General features: G+C 44.9%; 1 protein-coding gene across 1 annotated transcript; it reads right to left on the bottom strand.

Moving 5' to 3' along the window:
- Window positions 1-1,434: 1,434 nt before the first annotated feature.
- LOC102812947 (cytochrome P450 2J2-like) lies at window positions 1,435-24,771 on the bottom strand. Its single transcript, XM_006869836.1, has 9 exons — window positions 24,757-24,771; window positions 9,652-9,814; window positions 8,929-9,078; window positions 8,226-8,386; window positions 6,939-7,112; window positions 6,425-6,566; window positions 5,474-5,661; window positions 1,721-1,862; window positions 1,435-1,622 (listed from the first exon to the last, which is right to left on the bottom strand). The coding sequence occupies exons 1-9, from the start codon at window positions 24,769-24,771 to the stop codon at window positions 1,435-1,437; spliced, it is 1,323 nt and encodes a 440-aa protein (XP_006869898.1).
- Window positions 24,772-27,606: the final 2,835 nt, after the last annotated feature.

Below are 27,606 nucleotides of genomic sequence, written 5' to 3'. Positions count from 1 at the left end.
AGTCTCTGGCAACCACTTATCTGTTTTCTGTTCCTATAGTTCTGCCTTTTCAAGAATGCCATAAAAATGGAATCATAATGTACGTTTTTGTGTGAACATACATCTCATTTCTCTTAAGAGTAGTACTGCTGGGTTATACATACAATGCGCATGTTTAATTTCATAAGAAGTTACCAAACTGTTTTCCACCATGATTGCATCACTTTTTATTCCCACCAACAGTGTGTGGGCATTCCAGTTACTCGGCCTCCTCCATAGTACTCGAGGTTGCCAGGGTTTGTTTGTTTTTGGCAGTTTAAAAAGAAGTACTGGGTTCAAACACAACAACAATTTTGAGAATGGTCCAGGACCAGACAGTGTTTCATTCTGTTGTATATGAAGTCATTATGAGTTGGAAGTGACTTGACAGCACCTCACAACAATAGATGTATAGTGAGATCTCATTTTTATTTCAATTCCATTTTCCTGAGTACTGGTGTGGTGTTGTGGGTTAATGTGCCAGACTGTAAAGCCGTTTGAACAGCAAAGTTGGTGGTTTGAACAGCAAAATTGTCCAGCTGCTCCTTGAAACCCTATACAGGGTCAATATGGGTGGGAACCGACTCGACAGCACTTAACAACAACAACAATGTAAGTCATTGGAGTCCTGGCATAGTGCTAGGGGATAAAGCACAGGACTGTAAGATTGGTTTGAACCACAAGGTCGGAAGTTCAAACAACAATGTAAATCATTAATTGCTTTAATAAGTAATGGTTGTCTAGAAACATAGGTTTCAAAATCTGGGACCCTTTCTTGTTGTTGTTGTTAAGTGCTGTTGAGTTAGTCCTGACCCATAGAGACCCTGTATAGGTTTTCTGTGGTTCAAATTGACTTTGCAGTCCAGTGCAGTAACCCACAACGTCTTTAAGGAAAGGTAAAAGGAGTCCTTGATGGAGAATTTGTTGGAAATAGCTATATTTGACTGCTTGCTAATTTTCCTCTCATAAGTCTGTAGTAGCCCCGCTTTTTAAGTGTATAGCCTGCACTTCTTTTCTTGGTCAAGAGAGGGCAGGACAAGGCAGAAAATAAACATCCACCTTTGGTTTAGTCTGCCCCCGCCATCAATAGCATTAAAAACCTTTGCCTGAAAGCTTTTCCCTCTGAACCTACTTAGCTGTTACTTTGTGAAGCTTGATTCCCCGGATTAACCTGTGGAACGATTTAATGTCCAATCTTAACAAACTTCGTAAAATCTTTCCCTGCCAAAGAAGAGGTCCCCAAACGGAGCTATTTTTATAAAATCCTTAATAAGCCTAGCCTCTAATGCCACCCCAAAGAACTTGTATTAAGGGAGCCATGAGTTGCTGAGCTATTCTTCCTCTTCTCCAACTCTGCAGGAGCAAGAGAGACTGAGGAAGGACTCTGTGGGGTACAGATCTCCTGACCCCAACTGGCTACAGTTGGGACCGGGGCACTGCACAGATCTTCTGGGGCTGGGGCTGCAGAGTACCCCCAAAGACATACTCCAGACTGAGCCCGGGGCTCCCTTCTGGCATTTGGAATTCAAAGGCCCTGAGCAGGGTAGCAAACATTAGGAAGAGCTCCATCCGGGCCAGCTGGTCCCCAGGGCACATCCGGTGACCTGGAAGCAGAGGAAAATCTCAGAGGGTGGCAGCTGTCCCTGTGTCTGCCTCACCATACCCCCACCCACCACCCAGGACCCAGCACTGCGCCCAGCACCTGCAGAGAATGGCAGGAAGGCCTCATTGACCATGAAGTTTCCATCCTTGTCTAGGAAGTGGCTGGGGTTGAATTGTCGGGGAGTCTCCCAACACTTGGGGTCATAGAGCACAGAGGCCAGGTTGGGCAAGATGATGGTGCCCTGCAGAAGAGAAGCTGGTATGGCTCAGGGAGCCTCAGATGACCCCGTGCCCAGTCCTGACACTGTGTCAAAGCAAGCTTAGACAATAATAGGGAGCAGGGGCAGCAGGCCTTTCCTGGGTTCCCTCCCTCCAGACTCACATCAGTGAATGGACTGATGTGGCACAAGGGAAGCCCTGAAGACCCCCAACCCAGGTCTAGAGACACAGAGTTTCTGAATTGTATGAAGAAGGCAAGAGGCTGTTGGCATGAATTTGTTATTGTTGTTGTTAAGCAATGTTGAGTAGGTGCCGACCCATGACAACCCTATATAGGATTTCGGAGGAGCGGCTGATGAGCTTGAACCACTGACTTTGTGGTTCAAACAACTTTGCAGTCTAGCACATTAACCCATAGCACCACACTAGGACTCTGTTGGCATGAATGGAGGAGACCAAATCCTACACAGGGTAATAAACTCTGGAACAACGTGTGTGTGTGTGTGTGTGTGTGTGTGTGTGTGTATTAGTGACAGAGAAAGAGAACGAGAGAAATCTTTAGGGTTGGGGAAGGAAAACAAACCCCCACCTGGATTCTGACTGTAACCTTACCCTATCCGTTTTGGTATCTCAAAGGAGAAATGAGTGATTAGAATCATTGGCCTGATCAGAAGGAGAAGAAAGGAGCCTGTCAGGGTAATTTCTACCTTTTCCATGTAGGCTGTGGGCTGGCCAGAAGCAGCAAAAAGAGGACAAGTGGAGCAAGAATGGTGTTGGTCATGGTTCTAGGAACCCAGGACATCCAGCTTCAGGGGTGCTGAGGAAAATCTCATGCCCCACGGCTCACTTACCAAACAGCACAGAGGTGGGGACCAGAGGGCTGGATTACTAGCCACAAGTTTAGCAGTTCAAACTAACCAGCTGATCTGCAGAGTGATGAGACTCTCTGCTTCCGTAAAGATTTACAGCCTTGGAAACCCATCTAACTGCAACAACTGCATGACAACAGTTCTTATCAATTACTTTTAGATGAAGAGGCTTTGGACAAGAATCTTTTGTTCCTTCAAAATAGTTGCTAATCTGGCTGGGTGATGTTCTAGAGTATTTGCAAAGTGACATTGTTGTTGTTAGGTACTATCAAATTGGTTCCAACTCATAGCAACCCTGTATAGGGTTTCCAAGGAGTGGCTGGTGAGCTTGAACAACACTGACTTTGCAGTCCAATGCTTATACTATAGCAACACACCATCTTAATTCATGTAATAGGCTCAGAGCACAGCCTGTCCAAAACACAAAAGGACAACCTTCTCTGCCTTCAAATTACAGTGCAGTCCCCTTGTTAGGTAACTAACCCCTGGGGACTTTGTGACACCTTCTCCTCAGTAAATAGCAGGTTTGGGGTTCACAAATGAACAGCGTGTCTGAAGAGAGAGACTTGAAAGACAACAGTTTTTATTAAGGACCATTGCTGTTGTCACTACGACTCAGCTGAGGAAATGGCTAAGAAACAGTTGTATTTGTAGTTTTTAATGATCTGCTGTCAAACTTTGATTCTACTTTTCAGGAGACATCTCTTGTCCAAGCTATAAGAGTTCAATATTGATTCCACACTGTTAATGTTCCCCCAGGGCCTTTAGCATGGAACAATTCCTAGAAGTAGATTGGCATAAATGGACTCTTCATGGAAATCTCCAATTCCAAATGGCATAAAACAGAATTTAACCCTGGCTCCCTCCTTCTGAAACTTGACCTAACTTGGCAAGCTTTTAGAAGGTCTGGACCCAGGCTCTCCTGCCACTGCCAACAGCAGGATGAGCTGATGATGTGGTTCTACTCATATATTCTGGAAAAGCCTTGACTGATTTATGACCCTGCTGGCCACTCACTGCCAAGGACAGTTCAAGAACAGCCAGTCTACTGAAACCAAACCAAATCCATTGCTACTGAGTTGATTTCGAGCATGCAGTCTCATCTTTCTCCTGTGGAGAAGCTGGTGGGTTTGAACCGTCGACCTTTCAGTTAACAGTCCAATGCCTAATCCAGAGTGCTACGAGGACTCTTTTTATTTCCCTGGTGGTGGTATGTGTTGTGGAGTTGGTTCTGACTCATAGTGATCCCGTGTGGGGTTTCCGAGGCTCTAAATCTTTATGGGAGCAGAAAGGCTCATCTTTCTCCTGTGGAACAAGGTGGTAGTTTTGAACTGCTGACCTTGAGGATAGCAGCCTAACTTGTAACCACCTAGAGGGACCTGTTTTTTTTGAGCAATATGGAGTTCTGGTGTGGTGCTGTAGGAATCAGGAGAACATGAATTTCAAACTCAGTTACTGTGTCTTTGGGCAGCTACTTGAGTTCTCTAAAACAGTTTCCCCACCTATAAAAAATGAGTGACAACAACTGTAGGAAAGGTTTGTTGTGAAAAAGAAATGTGTGGAGGTAGGGGCTTAATCTGAGAATTAAATTAATAATCACATCTTGGCAGATCCTTGAGGTCAAATCTGTCCCACACCAGGGTCTGTAAGTGCTGAACCACTGATGAAAGAGGAGACAGCCCCCACACTTTCTCTCCTCACCACATTGATAGTGTACTACATGGGGTTCACCAAGTAGGGGCTGGAATATCAGTGAAAAGGCAAGACTGCTTTCTGAGGAAAGTCATGGGGTTCTAGCCACCACCTCTGTGCACAGGGGATTGTCCTGTATCTACACAAGAAAGATGAGTGAATCTGCTTCATGTCCATTAGAATGTCTCCTCTGGTAGGCTACCTCTAAAACAGTCCACCTCTGGTAGGATCCCTAACTCCTAGTGTTCACATCCTTCCCTTGAGTGAGGCTGGATCTAGTGATTTCCTTCTACTGGATAGAATCCCTGCAGGTAGGTGCCTCTGATGTCCCTTGAAGTTTGTAAACCACTGGTGTAGAAGAGCCATGCTATCTGTAGGCCAACATCATCACAACTGTATAAAATCTATGTGAACTGAAAATATTGGAAAGATCCGAGGGCTGGAAAACCATTGTCATCCAGTTCACTCCTACTCACTCCAGTGACTCCACGCGCAATGCAACTAAATGCTGCCCAGTCCTGCACTATCCCTATATTCGTATATGGATCACACAGTTGTGATCCACAGGATTTTCACTGCTGGCTTTTTTTAAAAGTAGATTGCCAGGTTTTTTCATCCTAATCTGGCTTCATCTGAGTGCTGCACTGAAACCTCCAAATGTCATAGATTAGATAGAAAGATGTTACTGTTGTCGAGTCAGTTCTAACCCATAGCAACCCTGTATAAGGTTTCCAAGGAGCAGTTGGTGAGCTTGAACCACCAATCTTGAGGTTCAAACTGACTTTGCAGTCCAGTGCATTAACCTACAGCACTATACCAGGACTCTAGATAGATAGATAGATAGATAGATAGATAGATAGATAGATAGATAGATAGATAGATAGATAGATAGACAGACAGAGGTAGTTAGGTAGGTAAGGTAGGTGGGTGGATGGATGAATGAGAGATGGCAGCGAGATGAATGATGGATTAGTAGGAGGCATGTAAGCAGTAGTTGTAGCAGTTGTCTGTGCTGTACAGGAAGGACATTGAAGGGTTCTTCTTCAGGTGCTGTGTCTGATGGGGTCACTTACCTTGGGCACAGGGTGACCACACACACAAGTGGAGGTCACACACTGGCGCACGGCACCTACGGCCACGACACTGCTGAGGCGTTGCACCTCTTGGATGACGGCACGGGTGTAGGGCAGATGCTCACGGTCTTCGTAGCAGACAGCCTGGGTGGCGCTCAATACTGTATCTAGCTCCTGATGCACCCGCTCTGCAGGCAGATCCACATGGGTCAGGGAGGGCATCCGGCAGCTTGGTCCACCTACTCTGCCACCCTTGTCCCCATCCAGCCTATGGAGGCTGCTGAGGCCCACAGTCTGTCACCTCACCCCGTGACCTGCACTTTCATGGGAGAGACCCTTCCTGAGGCCCAGCTTGCTTCCTTGAGCAAGATTTTTCAGGGTTTGCTCTTGGAGGGGGAGGAAGAAGTTCCAAGAAGTGCAGGAACCTAGAGTGGAACACTTTTTATTTTGCACCAGGCATTCTCTGTACAATGAACCTTATGGGATAGGCACTATTGTTTCTGTTTTATAGATGGGACAACTGAGGTTCAAACAGGACAAGTAATTTTGCTCAAGGTCACAAAATTGGTGGAGCCTGGATTTGAATTTAGATTCTCTTCCTTTGCCTCCAAGAGACTTTCCGTCACCTTTCTCCCTCCAAGACTGTGATTTTGAGGGGGGCGTTAACACATGGCTTGGCACTTAGTAGGTATTGAATCATTGCAGAATGAGTGAAATAATATCGCTCCATTTTACCCTGTTCCCTAGAAGTTGAATGATTTATCCAAATTCACGCAGTAAGTAGCAGGTAGGACTTGAGGTCCTTCCTGTCTAACTACAAAGCCGTGATACCATAGCCATGAGAGCAGGTCTCACACCTGGGCTCAGGCCAGAGAGGGAGGTGTGGGCAGGGACCATTGCCTGACATGGACGATGAGTGTGGGAGTCCGCCAGGGTGATGAGGACCCTTACCCTGGATGGCTTGGTGCTGGACCATGTAGAGGAGCGCCCAGCGCAGGGTGGTGGCTGTGGTATCTGTGCCCCCCAGAAACAGGTCAATCACCACCTGGGTCAGGTTCTCCTCATTGAATGTGGACACAGGGTCATCCTTGGCCTGGTTGGGGAAGAGCAGTCCAGGTGGGTGTTAAGCTCCCCTGTCACAGAGCCTTGTTGCCCATGAGTTCCAGCTTGTCCCCAGATTTGTGGGATTAGAATTCCTCTGAGTCAAACCTTGTGAGGGTCTCATTCTCAGGGCTGTTCACTGAAGAGAGACTGCTCTTGGGGTTCTGGACCTGACATCAGCCAGGTTCTTGGCTTCCCACAATGGACAAGGATAGAGAGGAAAACCCAAATGGGGGTGCTCTGAGAGTGTGTGGCCTGGGTCAGTAATGAGGAACAGAGGCCAGGGCCTGGAAAGGAAGTGCAACCTGGGAAAGCAGCTAGCTCCCTCCCTCCCTCCCTCCCTTTATACTCATTCCAGGCCCACCTTAGAGATCTGGGCCAGGTAGCAGCTGATGAAGTCCTTGGGGACCTCAGGTGCCCTGAGCTTGTGCCTGCTGATCTCCTGGTGGATGAAGTCCCGTACAGCTTCCCGGTACCTAAATATCTCCTGGTGGGGTCCCGGCAGGTGGCGGAGGGCCCAGGGGAATATGTCGTACAGCTGTAGGGAAAGAGGCCTGCCTAGGGCTTGCACAGGTACTTGTCCCTGAATCAGACACCAAGATCTGCCTTGTTGCTGTTAAGTGTCATCAAGTTTGTTCTTACTTATAGAGACCCTGTATAGCGTTTCCAAGAAGTGGCTGGTGAGTTTGAACCTCCGTCCTTGCAGTTAGCAGTCCAGGGCTTATCCTAAGTGCTACACTTAGGGGCTGTAAGATGGGCTTGTCTCAGACATGGGCTGCCTCTTGTCTGGAGACCCCAAAACCAATCTAGGGAGAAGTGAGAATAGTGGTAGCAGAGAGTGGTGCCCAGGTTCTAGCTTGGATGTTGCAGTTTGGGAAGGTGTGTTTATGAGGATGTAACCCTGTTCATACTTACTGCCCATACAATCACGGTGAGCCACAACAAATGAGGTTTGATATTTTAACTGGTTCAACTCACTCAAGTCCTAAGGCGTCCATCCTGCCCACCTCTCACCCTGTCTGCTCTGAACCCCAGCTGCCTAGGGGCCAGCACACCTGTCATCCACAGTGTCAACTTGTTACTGTTAAGTGCCACTGAGTTGGCCCCTGATTCATGGCAACCTCATGCACAGAAGTATAAAATGTTGCCTGTTCCTGGACCTTCGTTATAATTGGTGTGGATCTGACTGCTGTGATCCATAGGGCTTTCATTAGGTGATTGTCTGGAGTAGATTGCCAGGCCTTTCTTCCTACTCCTTCTTAGTCTGGAAGCTCTGTTGAAATCTGTTCAGTATCATAGCAAGACACAAACCTTCACTGATGGGGAGGGGGGTGGTAGATGTGCATGAGGTACATTGGCCAGGAATCAAACCAGGGTCTCTCTTATGGAAGGTGGGTATTCTACCGTGGAACAACACTATGCCAACTTAACAAACCAACCCCGTTGTCATCTAGTTGATTCAGACTCATAGTGATCCTATAGGACAGAATAGACCTGGCCCGTAGGGTTTCCAAGGCTGTCATTATTTATGGTAGCAGACTGCTGCATCTTTCTTCTAAGGAGCAGCTGATGGGTTCGAACAACTGACTTTTCAGTCAGCAGCCTAATGCTTAACCATAGTGTCACCAGAGCTCCCTCAATTTCAACTTACCCGGCGCCAAATGGTGCTGACAAAGGCCAGGCCAAAGTTGATGGCTTGAGTCAGTTCTTGAAACAGGGGATCCTCCGAGGGGTAGTGGCGGCCAAACACGAGGGCCCCGATGACTCTGGCCGTGGCCCTGACTATGAGCACCTGAGGGTCGAAGGGTCTACCTGAGGGCAAAGGGTCAGAGTTCAAGGTGAAGAGGCACAAAGAGCACTTGTACAATCTTGTAATATTCTCTTTTACTCCCTCATTCCTCATCCATTCATTCAACAAAAGTTTAGTGCGCACTTTCTATGAGCCAGGCCCTATGGCAGGTACTGGGTTTTCAGTGACAGGTTAAACAATAGACTGACATCAGAACTACAGACAACCAGTGGTAGGACTAGCTGTGCCTGGAGCTCAGGGCATGCTTCTTAGAGCAGGTAACCTCAGCCAGGTCTGCAGGAAGGGGTAGGGAGTGAAGGGTATGAGCTAGGATATTCCAGAAAAATGAAAGATGTGTGCAAAGCTTTGGAAGGGTGAGGGCCTGGGATGTTGGGGGAGGACCTTCCTCTGTTATAGACGAGAGGGCTTCTGGCTCCCCAGTGGGTTGGGCACTCCTGTCTGTGTCCATCAGCCCTGTAGAAATGTCTGTACTGATGGATCACAAAACCCCTTCTAATGGTCACACACACACACCGCATACACACAGAGTAAGCCTGTTCCTCACCCTGTTCCTGGCTGAAGGCCTTGGCCAGCTCTGCTGCTTCTTCCTGCAGCCGCAGATCCAGCGCCAGTTTGCCCAGGCCCAGCCCTCGAAGCGTTGCCAGGCAGAAGCGTCTCTGCTGCCGCCACATGTGTCCATTGCTGCAGATGATTCCTGGGCCCAGGTAGGACAGTGAGCAATGCCTCTCAGCCTTGCAGGCTAAAGCCACCTCACTCTCACCTGGGCCTGGAAGGCAGACTCCAGAACAACTTTCCAGCCAGCTCTGGGCTGGGCAGAGTGAGGGGCATTTGTGGGAGACAGCAGTGAGCCCAGTGCCCTCAACACGGGTTCAGCCATGCTCAGCTTAATTTTGCCTTGAAGAGCCTCCATGAGAATTGGCGGAGGAGACAAAGAAGGGGTGGAAGGGAGGTGCTTGGAGGACAGGCAGGGACATTTGTTGAGCCGGGTCCTCTACTGTGCGGGCATTATCCCATGACTGGCTCACTCACCTCCTGCACATCTGCAAGCGGTGAAAGCGGTCACTATCCACATGTAACAGAGGAGCACACAGAAGCTGAGTGAGGCTGATTTGCTCAAGATCACACAGCTGGGAAGGGGCTAAGCTAAGGCTCCACTCCCCACCCTCTGGTCCTCCTGGTAGTTTCCTTTCTCTTAATATAGTTCAGGGTCAGCCCAGGCCCATCACCTTCAGCCACCCCTCCTCCCCAACTGGAAGGGCAGCCTTGCCTCTTTCTCCAAACAGGTCCCGGAAGAGAGGGGTGAGGGGCCGGCCAGAGAACTGCTCCGAGTTGGAGACCAGAGCTGCCTTCACCGCCTGGAAGCCACTCAGCACCACCACAGGTGTTGGGCCCACCCACACAGTGAACACACTGCCATGAGCCTTGGCCAGCTGCAGAGAGAGCCAGGGGCATTCCTCTTGTCATGAATTCCCCCACCCCCAGGGACCTTACTTCTCAGAATACCCCTATTCCTCAAGCAAGCCAAACTGCGGTTCCCACAGCCAGCACTGGGCCAGCTGGGTCACAAGCTCCCTGTACCTGGACAGTAGTGTGGGTACAGCAGTTAACACGGTGCCTCATTTGGACCCCAAGGTCCTGAGGGTGGGTATGCTGTATCCGTTTTTCAAATTACATTAAATAACTGGTTTATGACGGCTTAGTGTCAAGGAGCTCTGGTAACTTAGTGGTTATGAATTAGGCTGCTAACCTCAAGGTTCGGCAGTTCAAAACTACCAGCTGTTCTGTGGGAGAAAGATGAGGCGTTCTGCTCATGCAAAGATTTGCAGCCTCAGAAACCCTGTACAGGGTCACAGTCAGAACTGACTCCAGGGTGATACTTAACAACAACAACAGTGTCTAGAAAGGGCTGTACATATGCTACTTGAGTTTGTCCTCAAAATAAGGAAGCAAAGTAAGTATCCTTATATCCTTTCTTTGGAGTAGAAAATGGAAGCCAAAAGAGTTAGTAAAACACCAGGACCTTGAACCTAGGTCTCCTGACTCTCAACGCACTTTCCACTTCACAAGCAATATGGGAATCATAGTAACCCTATCCTTCCCCTGATATTAAAGATACGTATTTGTTCAACATTGATTAAATGGAGAAGAGAGGTGAGTGTGTTGGGGGCAGGGCAGGGGCAGGGCAGGGTTTCCCACCTTCTCCATTATTTTCAGAAACAGATGAGCTCTGGCCCAGGATTTGAAATCTCACTCAGTAAAACAGAAGCCCTCTAACTGATGGGCCCCACCCCTAGAAGGGGGCTTAGTGTAGCAATTCAGAAGTGTGTCTGTGTGGGGGTCCTATTTCCCTTCTACCAACTCCCATCCTAAGTGACTTTTCAGGAAACTCCTTCCAGTCAGAGTTTCAAACCAGTTCATTCCAGATTGATCCCCTACTGATAATTTGCATTTTCCTTCCAGATAGTCTAAAGTATAATGGGTTCTTGTGCATACAGAACAATTATCTGGGGATCTTGTTAAAATGCAGATTCAGACTCTGTATATCTGGAAAGGCAGGGGGTCAAACAAGAATGAACCAATCAAAGCCCTGGTTCAAAGTGTTGACCTTCTGGTTAGCAGCCTAGTGCTTGACCTTTGTACCATCAGGGATCCTTCTTTAAAGATTACAAGCAAGAAAACCCTATGTTGTTGTTAAGTGCCCTCAATTCTGACCCATAACAACCCTGTATAGAGTTTCCAAGAAGAAGCTGGTGAGCTTGAACCACCAACAGTTGGTGCAGTTCAAATGACTTTGCAATATTGGAACAGTTCTATTCTGCAACACATGGGGCCACCATGAGCTAGAATCAACAGCAATGGGTTTGGTCTAGTTTTGTGCTGGCCCAGTTTCTTTATGCTATTCCCAGGGTCTCTGGGAGGAAAGAAAGGAAGTGTGAGAGGGTGAATCTACCCACTCCTTTAAGGTCTCCAACTCAAAGACAGATCCCTACCTGGAGTAGTGTCTCTGGATGCAGCTGAAAGCTTAGTTGTCCCAGGTTTCCAAGGATAGGGAAAGGGAAAGGGCCAGGAGGAAGGTAGCTCCTTGTCCAGTAAAAGGTGCTGAGTTTCAGGAGCAGGAAGGAGGCAGCCAACGTAGCCAACCCACTGAGCAGGCAGAAGAACATTTCCTTGGTCTTGTGGCTCTTCCCGGTTCTGAGGTTATGGCTGCCCTCCCCTCCCCTCCTGCCTGATCTCCGCTTTTATCCTGTGCTCCTAGAGAGCATCCAGGCCTGAAAGGAAGCAAGTCCCAGAAGTATTTTCCCAATAGAGTAAATCCTGTTGGTCACACCAGCCACACCTAGGCCACCCTGCTCATCAGGGCCTCAGGGTTCTGGCTCGGGACAGGTTGGGACACCTTCACTCCTACATCAGCTTCACCTCTGCCCCATGGAGCTCAGCCCCTGACTGGGTAGCCTCAGCTCCTGCAAGGGAGAGCTCAGGGGGAGCCAATGACAGTGTCTTCCCTCAGAATGGCTGTTCTGTGACTAAAACTCAGCTTGTTGTCCCTGGTTTTCTGCCAGGCAGGCACACAGTGGCCTTTCTAGCCTCTTAGTCACCACTGGCACCAACTCTAGTCAGCTTCACTTGTCCTGAATCGCCATGTTTTTCTGTAGTTACATTCTGTGGCTTTTTCCTTTGTTTCAACTGCCCTGGATCCAGACTGCCAGGGCCCAAATCCCAGGTTACCCTAATTAGTTGTATGACCTCTGACAAGTTATTTAACCTTCCCTTGCCTCAGTTTCCTTATGTATACCAGAGAGATGATAATTTTAGCTGACTACCTGGTTTGGCACTGTAGGATAAACACCAGACCTCAAGGTCGGTTTGAACTGCAAGGTAGGTGGTTCAAACTCACCAGTCATTCTTTAGAAACCCTATATAGAGTAGCTATGAGTTGGAACTGACTCAATGGCACTTAACAACAACAACACCTCACAGGGTAGTTGTGCCTATGAGGGGCTTGATATGAACTAGGTGGCATACTCAAATTGAGTAAATTGAGGATAGTTTAATGAAGAGATATTTACTCAAAGGAAAGCCATAAGGATAGAGCAGTGCTCCAAGGGTTGTCACAGTGGGGAAACCTCAGAGTTTAAAGAGTCAAGGGAAAGAGATGCTGGAAGAACTGGAAGCTTGGATCTCTGTGGGGAGAGTTGCCAACAAGAGCTCTGGCCTGTGCTAAAATATGCAGCTGGCTCATAGTAGTGTCGTGGGGAGGAAACCAGATGAATACACCAGCCTCATGCCCCTCTGCTCTCTGATCTCTGCCATTATCTCTACTGGCCAAACTCAGTTTGAAGCTTGAACAACAAATCTTACTGAGAATGTCAAATGGTGCCGCCATCTTTGGTAAACAGCCTCGCAGTTCTTCACATGGTCAGAGTTTTCATGTGACCCAGCAATTCCACGCCTAAGTATACAAAGGGAATTTGTGGGAAAAATTTCAGTATCTTTTAATTCTACTTTTCCATGGACTTTCTGAAGCCCTCTCGTATTCCTAACATAATTGAAAATGTATGTCCATTCAAAAACATGTACACAAATGTTTGTTGTTGTTGTTAAGTGCCATCGAGTCAGTTCCGACCCATAGCGACCCTGTACAGGGTTTCCGAGGCTGTAAATCTTTACGGGAGCAGAAAGCCTCATCTTTCTCCCATGGAGCGGCTGGTAGTTTCGAACTGCTGACCTTGTGGTTTGGAGCCAGATTCGTAACCACTACGCTACCAGAGTTTATAGCAGCATTATTCATAATAGCCCCAATGTGGAAACAAGCAAAGTGTTCATCAGTTAAAGAATGGATAAATAAAATGTGGTATAGCCATATATTGTTGCTAAGTGCTGTTGAGTTGATTCAGACTCAGTGATCCTATATAGGATTTCCAAGAAGTGGCTGGTGGATTTGAATCACTGACTTTGTAGTTAGCCATCAGCGTTTATCCTACAGTGCTATACTTAACTCCATATATCCATAGAATAGGATATGAATTGGCCTTTGTAGGAATGCTGTAAGGAATGCTGCAACTCTGGGCTGAATCTTGACTCGCTATAAGCCAGTCATCAGGGAGTACATGTTACATGGTTCCATTTATATGAAATGCCCAGAGTAGACAAATCTAGATACACAGAGAGTAAATTGGTAGTTGACTAGTTGTTGTTGTTGTTGTTAAGTGCTGTCAGTTGGTTCTGACCCATAATGACCCTATGTAGGGGTTTCTGAGGTGCAGTTGATGAGTTTGTAAAGGCCGACCTTGCAGTTCAGACTAACTTTGCAGTTCAGCACATTAACCCACAGTGCCACACCAGGACTCCAGTAGTTGACTGTTGTTGTTGTCAAGTGCCGTCAAGTTGATTCCGACCCATAGAGACCCTGTATAGGGTTTCCAAGGAACAGCTGGTGAGCTTGAACTGCCGACCTTGCAGTTCAAACAGCTTTGCAGTCTGGCGCATTAACCCACAGCGCCACACCAGGACTCCAGTAGTTGACTAGGAGGAAGGAAATAGGAAGGGAGGTTTGAGGGGTAATGGCTAAGTAGCATAGGTATTTCTTTTTGGAATAATAACAATGTTCTAAAATTGATTGTGGCAATGGATGCATAACTGAATATATTAAAAGTTGTTGAGGTGTACATTTTAAATGGGTAAATTGTTTGGTATGTGAATGATACCTTAACAAAGCTGTTAAAAAAGTGAGAGATCCACTGAAGCCATCTAGGTTTCTAGGGCACAGAGCAGAGTGGACAAGAGTGGATGGTGGCCTTGGAGGAACAATGGAAGTTACCCAGGCACCACGAGGGGCAGTGCATGAGTTCTCTGGGCAGCTCTTGGTGTGATAAAAGTGAGCCATTTCCATTACTCCTTCCCATAGTCTGTGCCCCAGGTCAGGACCCCCCTTAACCCATCTTGACTCTTGTATCAACCAATAAGCTTCCACCTCCCACTTCACACCAGTTTCAGTGTTGTTGTCAAGTGAGGCTTCCTGAGGTGTATCTGTTTTCTACAAAAAACTTTAAGACTTTACTGTACACGGAAAATCTGAGGATCCCTAGTGGCACAGTGGTTAGCACTTGACTGCTGTTGCCACACTGAAACAAGGGTTTACTGCCTGTCACTGTAGTCAATCACGGAGATGGGGACAGATGTGATCCAAGCTTTATTAACAGAAACCCAACAATCTGGAGGATAGGGAGAACAATCTCTCAAGACTGTCCTGCTCATTACCAAAAGCAGGCATATTATATACGGTAAGTTACATTTGGATGTACAGTTAATCTATTTTAACACCAGGATAGAACTTTCTGGAAAAAAACAATAACGCAATAAACTTCTTCAAACATTCAACCTTTAGAGAAAAAGACACAATAAGACAATAATCCTTCTCAAACATTCCACCTTTTAGGGTCCCAGAAGCTTAGTTTCTGAGATAACTGTCTGTTGTTGTTGTTATTAAGTACGATCGAGTTGGTTCCGACCTATAGTGATCTTGTATAGGGTTTCTGAGGAGCAGCTGATGAGCTTAAACCACTGATTTTGCAGTTCAAATGCCTGTGCAGTCTGGCGCCAGGACTCTGAGTGGGCTTAAATACATCCTGTTCTCTTCCTACGACCATGAGGTCATCTTGGCTAGTTTTTAAACTAACTTCCTCATTTGCCGGGTCCTTATTTATTAAGACTTAATGATTAAATCAAGGAGCTCTGGTAGCATAGTGGTTAGGAGTCATGCAGCTAATCTCACAGTTAGCAGTTCAAAACTACCAGCTATTTTGTGGGAGAAAGATAAGACTTTCTGCTCCTGTAAAGATTTACAGCCTTGGGAACCCTATACAGGATCGCTGTAAGGTGGAACCTACTCCACAGCACATAACCACCACCATAGGACTGCTATAAGTCAGAATCAACTCGATAACAGTGAGTTTAGATTTTGAGTTTTGTTAAAAATTCATGTTTCCAAGTTCCAAGTATTTTGATTGGTCTAGGTTGAGGACTAGGAATCTGTATTTTCGTAAGACACCCCCAAGGTTTTTGTTACCTGGGATCCTCAAATCACCCTGCATCAGAAATCCCATTGGCTCACAAATCAAGTCCAGGCTTGTCACTTATGACCTGAGCCCCACCACAGGACCCACAGTGATCTGTGCATCAACACTGTCAGAGCTATGCCACCTCTGTGCCTCTGCTCTGACACCTCCCTCCGCTAAGGCGCCTTCCTCCTGTGGCTCCAGCTTGAGAACTTTGATTCATTGGTGAGGCTTAGCTCAACTGGATGTGATGGCAGCTGTGTTCATGTCACAAGGCTGTTGGGAAGGTGAGCTGAGACAACGTTACATGGAAGTGTTACAAGTAATGGCCCCTCCTGGTACAGAGATTGTCACAGCAGCAATTTTCACAAAACCACTGCCTTCAATTTTCTATAAATTGCCTCACCCTCCAAGTCATATTGCTCCTCCTCAAAACATTACTCAAGAGACTAGACTTCTCTGAAACCTTCTTTTGCTAATCCCACTAATCTCTGACCATTACCTCTAAACACTCCACCCACCTCCCACATAGGCCCTCCTTGCTTTATTCTGCATTGGGCCCCCGGCTCTGTGTGGTCCAATCGCCACCTGACCAGCTCCTGAAAGCAGGAACCAGGCCTCCCTTTCTTTGGGTTTCCCCAACAATATCCACCTGTTGCATGGAGTCCTGAGTTGTTATTGTGTGATGTGGACTCACTGACAGAAGGACCTGGTGGCCCACAAGTCCCTGTCCCATGGTTCCTCTGTGGGAGCATGCCAATGACCCCTTCATGGTGTTCCCTTCATCCATGTCCAGATTCTTTGTTTGACCTCCTTCTCTCCCAACTGCAATGTGAGCTATTGAGGCCAGCAACAATTCTTGAATAGTTAAAGCATACAAAGGCTAACTGAAAGGTTGACAGTTGGAGTCCATCCAGAATTCCTCAGAAGAAAGTTTTTGTGACCTATTTATGAAGACCTGGTCACTGAAGCCCAGTTCTACTCAAGCTCACATGGAGTTACAGCCAGAATGGACTCAACAGGAACTGTTTTTTATTTTGTTTTGAAATCTAGAACCTTCTCTGGTGTCCAATTTAATTCCGATATAGTGGTTTGGGCATTTTAGGATGATGCTTTTGAAGGTGGGGTGGTAATGAGAGTTTGAGGGAAGGCTTTAGCATGAAGGATATAGTTGGGCAGTAGCTGTGATGGTGATGGTGATGATGTGATTTTGGTAGGGGCTTTGAGTGTGATTTGGTTTTGAGTGTGATTTTGGTAGGGGCTTTTGAAGTTAGCATTCAAAGATCAACTTGAGAAGATAAAGTCAAATATTACAAGAAAATATGCAAAGATCTAGAGTCATAAAACCAAAAAGGAAGAACATGTCCAGCATTTCTCAAGCTGGGGGAACTGAAGAAAAAATTCAAGCCTTGACTTTCATTAATGAAGGATTCTCTGGGCAAATTATTGAATGATGCAGAAAACATCAAGAGAAGATGGAAGGAATACACAGAGTCACTGTACCAAAAGGAAATGGTTGATGTTCAACTGTTTCAAGAGGTAGCATATGATCAAAGAATCCAAGGTGCATTGAAGGAATTGGCAAAGAAAAGCCACCAAGAATTGATGGTATAAAAATTGAAATATTTCAAGAAAGTGAGGTGGCACAGGAGGCACTCACTCCTCTATGCCAAGAAATTTGGAAGACAACTACCTGGCTGACTATTGGAAGAGATCTGTATTTGTGCCCATTCCAAAGAGAGGTGACCCTGTGGAATAAGGAAATCATCGGACAATCTCTTTGATCTCGCATGTGAGAAAAGTTTTACTCTAGGTAATACAGAAATGGCTGCAAGCATACATTGACAGAGAACTTCCAGGGGTTCAAGCCAGATTCAGAAGAGGCTGTGGAACGAGGGATATCATTGCTGATGTCCGATGGATCTTGGCTAAAAGAAGAGAATATCAGAAAGATATTTACCTGTGCTTTATTGACTATGCAAAGGCTTTTGATTGTGTGGCTCATGACAAGCTATGGACAGCATTGCGAAGTATGAGTATTTAGGAACACTTAATTATGCTCATGAGGAGTGTACATGGACCAAGAGGCAGTTGTTCAAACAGATCATGGGAACACCGAATGGTTTAAAATTAAGAAAGGTGTGCGACTGGGTTGTATTCTTTCACCATACTTATTCAACTTGTATGCTGAGCAAATAATCCAAGAAGCTGGGTTCTATGAAGAAAAATGTGGCATCAGGATTGGAGGAAGACTCATTAACAACCTGTCATATGCAGATGATACAACCTTGTTTGCTGAAAGTGAAGAGAATTTAAAACATTTACTGATGAAGATCAAAGAGCACAGCCTTCGATTTGGATTACATTTCAATGTCAAGAAAACAAAAATCCTCACCACTGGACCAATAAGCAACATTTTTATCAAAGGAGAAAAGATTGAAGTTGTCAAGGACTTCATTCTTCTTGGACCAATTATCAACACTCATGGAGGCAGCAGTCAAGGAATCAAACGACGTATTACTAATGCAAATGGCAAATCTGCTGCACAAGACCTTTTTAAAGTGTTGAAGAGCAAAGATGTCAGCTTGAAGACTAAGGTGTGCCTGACCCGATCCATGGTATTTTCAATAACCTCATATGCATATGAAAGCAAGACAGTGAATAGGGAAGACAGTAGAAGAACTGATGCTTTTGAGTTATGAGTTGGAGGAGAATATTAAAAGTGCCATGGGCTGCCAAAAGAACCAATAGATCCGTTTTGGCAGAAGTACAGCTAGAGTGCTCCTTGGAGGCCAAGATAGCCAAACTTCGTCTCTCATACTTCAGACATATTGTAGGAGGGACCAGTTGCTGGAGAAGGATATCATGTTTGGTAAGGTGGAGGGTCAGAGAAAAAGAGGAAGACTCCTCCCCAACCCCCCGTAATGAGATGATGGATTGGCCAAGTGGCAGCATCGATGGACTCAAGCATGGCAACAATAGTGAGTTTGGCCCAGGATCGGGCAGTGTTTCATTCTGCTGTGCAATAAGGTCGCTATGAGTCGGTTCTGACTCGATGGCACCTAACAACAATTCATGAGCGTGGTTGTTATTTTTGTGGGGGTTGATGGTGGAAGTGGATTTGAAGTTATTAGCTCTGATGATGTTGCTAGCAGTTCTCATGATGGTTGTAGGACAGAAAGAAGAGTCTGTCATTTGTTTTGTGACCAACTGTCACCTTGGTCCCTGGACCAGGAATGTTTCTCAGAGCTTCCACAAATCAGATTCAGCATTTGAGGCCATTTCGTTAAGAAAGAGAAGTTAATTACCCTGTGGAAGATTGCCTGCTCAACATTTCTAAAGGTGTTGAACTTGGACAAACTTCCTCCCTCCCACCCTTGCCCAAGGGTCACAGCGTTCTGGTTGCTGAGGGTGGGACGCAGCTCCTGGAACAGAGACACACCCAGGGCACCTGGGCAGAATGTGGTGAGATTACAGGGATGGCAGGTCCCAGGGACACTGCACCTCTTCCAGGTCTGGACTGGAGGTCCTGGGGCACTAGCCAAGGTCTGTTTGATTGTGAGATTGTGGGAAGCCCCCATATAGACTATGATTGGCCTTGTGGTAGTGCACCCTCAAGTCATACCTCCCCTCTCACTGTTCTCCTTGTGATTCCGGTCACCTTGATCATTGTTGGCATTGTTAAGTGCTGTAGAGTTGGTTTGGACTCATAGTGACCCTGAATAGGGTTTATGAGGAGCACCTGGTGAGTTTGAACCACCAACCTTGCAGTTCAAACTGACCTTGTAGTCTGGTACTTATCCTACAGCGCTAAACCAGAACTCCCTATTGCCTTTCTAGAATTCTAGACCAAGAATGGCTAGAATTAATACCCTTTCTCCACTGTTTTTTTGTATTTTAAGAACAACCCAAATCAACTAAGATATATCTTATCTGAGCACCTTGTCTGAATGAGGTATTTTCATATTGAGTATCTAAACCAACCCTCTCTGCAATACTCTGAAAGATGTTATATAGCCATTTTGGAGATTAAAAAAGGAAGGCTCACATGAATGAGGTGATTTGCTACAATTCTAACTCAGATGTTTGTCTCCAAGTTTTTTCTGTTTCCACAATTGCCTCCCAGCTGGGATAGCTCAGCAAACTCAAAAGGAGGTTTACTGAGGCTAAGAGAGAACATATGTGAGAGAACCAGAGCTGGTCCTATAGTGAAGATTCTGACCCTGTCTCAGAGAACTCCTTTGTAGCACTTAGTCTGGTTCCAATTCTGTTGTTGGCATCCTGTTTGTTGCTCCACCCAGAAACATCTTCTCAGAGCTAAGACTCCTGTATAGTCCTTGGAGAAACAATGGATAAGGAACGCATAGCTTCATGAATCACTGTTTGTCTGTCACTTTGTCGTACTGTGGTAGCATGCAGTAGCTGTGATGTTGGAAGCTATGCCAATCATATTTTTAATTTTATTTTAAGTTTTTATTGTGGATTGAGTGAAAGTTTACAGGGCAGATTATCAATTTTACATTCAACAAATCATACAACTAGTTTCATCACAATGCCAATTGTATTGTAAACACCAGCAGAGTACACCCATAATGCACAGATTTTAGCTAATCTTCCAGACTAAGACAGACTAGGAAGAAGGAGAGACAGACTACTTCTGAATGTTTAGCCACTGAAAACCTTATGAATAGCAGTGGAACACTGTCAGATAGCACCAGAATATTGAATATTGAAGTATGATGAAGACCACTAGATATCATCAGATATATTGCCAGAAGATGAGTCCCTCAGGTGGGAAAGCACTCAAAATATGCCTGGAGAAGAGCTGTCTCCTCAAAGTAGAGTTGATTGTAACAACATGAATAGAGAAGCTTTTAGGACCTTTGTTTGCTGATGGGGCATAACTCAAAATAAGGAGAAACAGCTGTAAACATCCATTAATGATTAGAGCATGGAATGTACAAAATATGAATCTAGGAAAATTGAAAGTTGCCAAAAATGAAATGGAATGCATAAAAGATCAATATCCTGGGCAATAGCGAGCTGAAATGGACTGATATTGGCCATTTTGAATCTGACAATCATATGATTTACTATGCCAGTATCGACAAATTGATGAGAAATGGCATAACATTCATCATCAAAAAGAACATTTCAAGATCTGTCTTGAAGTATAATGCTTTCTGTGATAGAATAATATCCATATGCCTACAAGGAAGACCAGTTAATACCACTATTATTCAGATTTATGCACCAACCACTAAAGCCAGTGGTGATGAAATTGAAAAATTCTACTAACTTTTCAGTCTGAAATTGATCGAACATGCAATCAAGGTGTATTGATAATGACTGGTGATTGGAATTCAAAGGTTGAAAACAAAGAGGAAGGATCAGTAGTTGGAAAATATGGCCTTGGTGATAGATGTGATGCTGGAGATTGTATGATAGAATTTTGCAAGACCAATGACTTATTCATTGCAAATACCATTTTAAACAACATAAAAGATGGCTATACACATGGACTTCACCAGATGAAATACACAGAAATCAAATTGAATACATCATCAGCCAAACCAAGGTCAAGGGCAGACCTTCAATTGCTCATATGCAAGTTCAGGCTGAAGCTGAAGAAAATTAAAATAAATCCATTGGAGCCAAAATTTAGCCTAGAACATAACTCACCTGAATTTAGTGATCATTTCAAGAACAGATTTGATGAATTAGATACTAATGACTGAAGACCAGAAGAAGTGTGGGATAACATACAGGAAGAAAGCACAAAAGGTCATTAAGAAGATAAGAAAGAAGGAAAAGACTACAATGAATGTCAGAAAAGATGCTGAAATTTGTTCCCCAGTGCAGAGATCCTAAAGCAAATGGAAGAAATGAGGAAGTAAAAGAGTTGAACAGAAATTTCAAAGCTCAGCTCGAGAACACAAAGTATTATAATGAAATGTGCAAAGACCTGGAGTTAGAAAACCCAAAAGGAAGAACATACTTAGTATTTCTCAAGCTGAAATAACTAAAGAAAAAATTCAAGTCATGACTTAAAATATTGAATGCTTTTATGGGCAGTTTTTGAATGATGTAGAAAACATTAAAAGAAGAGATAAGGAATATACAGAATTATTGTACCAAAAAGAAATTGTTGATCTTCAGCCATTTCAAGAGAAAACATATGATCAAGAGCCATTGATATTGAAGGAAGAAGTCCAAGGTGCACCAAAGGTATTGATAAAGAACAAGACTCTGGGAACTGATGGAATACAAATTGAAATCTTTCAATAAATTGATGCAGTGACTGGAGTCACTCACTCTACGCCAAGAAATTTGGAAGACAGCTATCTGGCCAACTGATTGGAAGAGATCTATATTTGTGCCCATTCCAAAGAAAGATGACTCAACAGAATGGGGAAATCATCAGACAATATCATCGACATTACATGCAACTAAAATTTTGCTAAAGATGATTTTAAGAAAATGGCTGCAACAGTGTATTGATAGGGAATTGCCAGAAAATCAAGCCAGATTCAGATAAGAACGTGGAACCAAGGGGTCAGATGGATCTTGGCTGAAAGCAGAAAATACCAGAAAGATGTTTACCTGTGCTTTGTTAACTATGGTTGTGTGGATCATGACAAGCTATGGACAACATTGTGGAGAATGAGTATTCCGGAATAATTAATTGTGCTCATGATGAACTTGTGCATAGATCAAGAGGCAGTTTGAACAGAACCAGGAGGCACTGAATGGTGTAAAATCAGAAAAGGTGTGTGCCAGGGTTGTATTCTTTCACCATACTTACTCTGTCTGTACACTGAACAAATAATCTGAGAAGGTGGATTATATGAAAAAGAACATGACATCAGGATTAAAGAAAGACTCGTTAACAACCTGTGATGTGCAGATGATACAATCTTGCTTGCTGAAAGCCAAGAGGACTTAAAATACAGATAGAAAACAAAGTCCACAGCCTTCAGCATAGGTTGCAACTCAATGTAAAGAAAACAAAAATCCTCACTGCTGGACCATGATAAATGGAGAAAAGATTGAAGTTGTCAAAGACTTCATTTTGCTTGGATTCACTATCAACATTCATGGTAGCAGTAGTCAAGAAATCAAATGTAGTATTACATTAGGCAAATCTGCTGTACAAGACCTCTTTAAAGTGTTTGAGAACAAAGATGTCATTTTGAGGACTGAGGTGTGCTTGACCTAAACCATGGTATTCTGAATAGCTTTATAGACAGTAAATAATGAAGAACATAGAAGAATTGATGCATTTGAGTTATGGTGTTGGAAAAGAATATTAAAAGCACCACAGACTGCTAGAAGAATGAACAAATGTGTGTTGGAAGAAGTACAACCAAAATGTTCCTTAGAAACCAGGATGGTGAGACTTTGTGTCTCATGCTTTGGACATATTATCATGATGGACTAGTCCCTGGAGAAGGACATCATGCTTGCTAAAGTGGAGGGTCAGAAAAAGGGGATGATGCCCAAGTTGAATTGGCACAGCAGCAGCAGCAAAAGGTTCAAGCTTAACAATGACTGGAGGATGGTGTAGCATCGGGCATATTTTGTTCTATTGTGCACAAGGTCAGTGTGTGTCAGTACAGACTCGATGGCACCTAAAAACACCAACATCAAAACGTTCATGGACAAAGGAGACTTCCCTTTGGAACAGGTGTCTATCAACAGACTCAGTCAAGGGGCCACTTCCCATAATTGTTTGATTTCTCTCTGATTGTTAGATTTCCTGCTCCCTTCCCACAATGGGCGAAATCTCAGATCTAAAGGCAGCTTTCTCCTACCTCCAGGCCTATTCAAACCCAGAGTTTAATCCCTGCTCAGTGCCTGGGGGTTGTATACTCTGCCCACTCCAGCAAGATATGTAGCCTCCCACATATCTCCTTCCACTAATGAGGAAAAAGAGGTAAAAATAAGGAGCTACAGGGAAAACTAAACATGGAAGAAATGAGGAGAGGTGACGTGGGAGACAGCCCTATACCCTTGTTTACATTTGTGTTGCATTTGCATCATGCACCCCAGTTCCTTGGGGTCGGGGGGATGACCACAGATGATCTGACAACCTCTAGGCAGTTTGGTGAAGTCCTCAAAGGACTGTAGCTATTTCTGGGGAAGACTGGGAGACCTGAGATCTCTAAGAGAAGAGTCAGACTCAGAGGCTATCTCCAGACAATGGGGGCAAGCCCAGCACTACGGGAAATGGCTCTGAGTTGCATATTTTAGCACCTATAACAACAACAACATCTGCTTATTGCAAGGTTGGCAGTTTAAATCTACCAGCCACTCCAAGGGAGAAAGAGGAGGTTGTCTGCTCTTCTGATTCTGATTTAGTCTCAGAAACCCTGAGGATAGGGTTCTACTCTGTCCTATTGGATCGCTCTGAGTCTCAACTGACTTGATGCCAGTAGTTGATGCTTTAAAAACCGATTTTAGGTTCCGATTTTGGGTTTTAGTCTCAGAGGAGTCCCTGAGCAGTGGGCTTGTTGTTGTTGTTAAGTGTCATCGAGTTGGTTCTGACCCATAGCGACGCTGTATAGGGTTTCCGAGGAGCAGCTAGTGAGCTTGAACCACCGACCTTGCTGTTCAAACGGCTTTGCAGTGTGGCGCATTAACCCACAGTGAGCGGTGGTGTACTTGCCTGGTGACTAAAGGCTGGAGATTTACATCCACCTAGGGGTTACGAATCGGGCTGCGAAACCTTAAGGTCAGCGGTTCGAAACTACCAGCCGCTCCGCGGGAGAAAGATGAGGCTTTCTACTCCCGTAAAGATTTACACCCTCGGAAACCCTGTACAGGGTCGCTATGGGTCGGACCCGACTCGATGGCACTTAACAACAACAACAACAAGGGGTGCCTCAAAAGACAGGCCTCATGATCTACTTCAGGAAACTCAGCCATTGAAAACCTGACAGGCTGCGACACACCTGGGATCACCATGAGTAAGAGTTAACTGGATGGCAACAGGTACAGAAGTACCCCCTCTGTCCCCATGAGCGTTCTGCACTACAATTCCATAGTATTTAGGCTTGGTAAATGGGGACATGATGATGGGAAGCCTGGCTGTAATGAACTCTGTACCTAGACTTCTGCTGGGTGTCCCATTAGGCTTCTACAGGAAGGTGCTTTCTTGCTACCTCAGCTTTGCCCAAAAGGGTGAGGCAGTAAGTCACTCCTATGCAATTGCTGTGCCTGAGGGGAGTATTAACTCTGGACTCAGAGAAGGCTTGGTGTCTGAAAGCCTGTGACAGAGTGGCATTGGCAGTGAACATTCTCATCCACAAACATACCCACACCTCATACATGGTGCCTTTAAAGAGCTCCAGAGGCAGTAGCATCATCTACCAGATTAGAATGCTGCCTTTATTATGTACAATATTGTTGTTAAGCGCCATTGGTGGAGTTCATGCCTACTTACATCGTTGTTAAGTGCCATCAAGTTGGTTCCTACTCATAGTGACCCTGTATAGAAGTGGCTGGTGAGTTTGAACTCCTAACCTTGTGGTTCAAACTGACCTTGTGGTCCAGTGCATTATCCTGCAGTGACCCTGTATAGGGTTTCTGAAGAGCAGTTGGTTGGTTTGAACTGCTGGCCTTCTGATTCAAACTGATCTTTTGGTTTAGTACTTACCCTATAGCACAACATCAAGACTCCTGTAAGGGGATTACGGTGATTCATTGTGCATGATACTGAGCATGGAGTCCTGGTGTGGCACTGTAGGATAAGCACTGGACTGCTAACCACAAAGCCAGAGATTCAAACCCATGAGATACTACTCAGAAAGCCTATATGGGGGCCCTATGAACTGGAACTGACTTGATGACACTTAACAACAATACACTTACAACTGATTGACTGATTATATTTGATCTCATCATGGGGGAATGATTACATAACTGCCGAATTGCATCATAACATATCTGCTAAATCCCTGAGAATCATGACCCAGCCAAGCTGACACATAGTTTGGGGGACCACAAGTCAATCTGTCTGCAAAAACTATGTGGGAACCATATATATATATATATATCTGACTTCCACTGGTTTCACAAGGGGAAAGGAGAATCAGACTCGAAACCAGCCCAAGGCTGATTCCTATGAAGTGGAGGTCAGCCATGCCTGTACCCTCCAACCTTCTTTACCCTATTCTGACAGCAGACATGCCTCACTCTTGTCTTCGGCTTCTCAGACATGTGGCCCCTTGGCCTCTGCCCTGCTTGGGTAAATCTTACAAAGCTATTTTAGCCAGTCTGTGAATATCCAAACACTCAGCTTTACTCAGTCCATGGACCTAGATGCCTACAGCTGTTCCATGTCGCTGCTTTTCCAGGTAGGAATCTCACACTCCACTCATGCACTGCCTTCCTGATGGTTCTGTGATCATCTGTTACTGCTTCTGAGATGGCTCTTTTAAACCCAGTGGGATGGCAAAACTAACTAATCCCAGCATGGTCCCACCCAATCACTTGATGGAAATTGAGACATTGGAAATTAAGACATTGAAATTAAGACATCAAGTAAATTCAAGGCACCACACTATGACAGCTACCAAGTGGAATGACTGAATACATTAAATAAGGTCATTTAAAAAATGCCTAGCATAGTGCTTAGCACATAAGGAGCGGCGCATTCTTCTTCCCTTGTTGAAGGTGGCACCACTGATAAGTTATAAAGCTCATTGTGTCTAAAACATTGGTTAAAATACAACATGTTGTTGTTAGGTGCTGTCCAGTCGGTTCTGACTCATAGCCACCCTGTATGGGTTTCCAAGGAGCGGCTGGTGAATTTGAACCTTGTGGTTCAAACAGACCTTGTGGTCTATTGCTTATCCTAACTCCAACATGTTGTTATTGTTGTTAAGTGCCGTTGAGTCAGTTCTGGACCACAGTGACCCTGTATAGGGTTTCTGAGGAGAAGCTGGTGAACTTGAACTGCCGACCTTGTGGTTCAAACTGACCTTGCAGTCTCATTAACACACAGTGCCACATGAGGACTCCATATATCAACATATCAATATAAAATAGACATGAGGATTTTATGAGACCAATAGGCATTTCCCACATCTATACACAGACTCCAGCAAGCTACTAATGACCTGTGGCAGAGATGGCTAATAAAATGGTTCACCAAAGCAATCTTGTCTTCTTCCTGGGCACACAGCCAATGGAATTTAGGTGGAAGTGACATGACCCATCTTTGGGCCTGGCTCATAATTACTTTCTGCTCAATATCTCATATTGTCTCTTCCCAACACAGAGGACCCAGGGTAGAACCTCAAGACTAGAGGTTGGCAGAGTATCCAGAGGGAGGGAGCCCAGACCCCTGAATGAGTGCACAAGCAGAGCCCCTCCCAACTGCATTGCTCTGAAGATAGGAGGGAGTTACCATGTTCACCTACAGCTGATTGGATAAAGAGAACATATGAGGACAAAATGCTGTTGTGGAAATTGTCTTTAAAATGTATCACATGTAATAACATGCTAAAACATAAAACAGAAACCACCTAAATCCATCAAAGTGGATTGCGTAAAAACAAAATTTATATAAATATTGCCTCAAACGGCACCTTCTCAGTGACGCTTTCCTTGGCCAGTTTCTAAAATTTTGCCCTGATATTTTATATTCTCTTTTCTGATTTGGTGTCCCTATGGGATAGGCTGTAACTGCAAGGTTGGCAGTTCAAACTTACCTGAGAGAAAGATGAAGCTGTCTGTTCCCATGAGGATTTACAGTCTCAGAAACACTATATAGGGTCTCTATGAGTTGGAATTGACTCCATGGTAAGGGATTTTGTTTTTGTCTTTGCTTCATTTTTCATTCTTGGACTAATCGCTATCTTTAAAAAAAGATACAACCAAACCCACTGTTGTTGAGTTGATTTCAACTCAGCAACCCTCTGAAGGGTTTCCAAGGCTGTAAATCTTTATGGGAGCAGAAATTCTCATCTTTCTCCTTCAGAGAAGCTGGTAGATTTGAACTGCTGACCTTGCAATTAGCAACCTAACACATTACCCACCACATCATCTGAACTCCTTACCATGACACCACATATCTAACTATGTGTGTTACTTACTACTGTATTATCGGTTGCTAAAACCAAACAAGAGAGAACAAACAAGATGGCGGATCGGGTGGAAGT

The sequence above is a fragment of the Chrysochloris asiatica genome, unplaced genomic scaffold, assembly GCF_000296735.1.
Source record: "Chrysochloris asiatica unplaced genomic scaffold, ChrAsi1.0 scaffold00135, whole genome shotgun sequence".
Classification (NCBI taxonomy): Eukaryota; Metazoa; Chordata; class Mammalia; order Afrosoricida; family Chrysochloridae; genus Chrysochloris; species Chrysochloris asiatica.
Note: the sequence above shows the minus strand (reverse complement) of the source record. Positions and strands in the feature narration are given on the sequence as shown.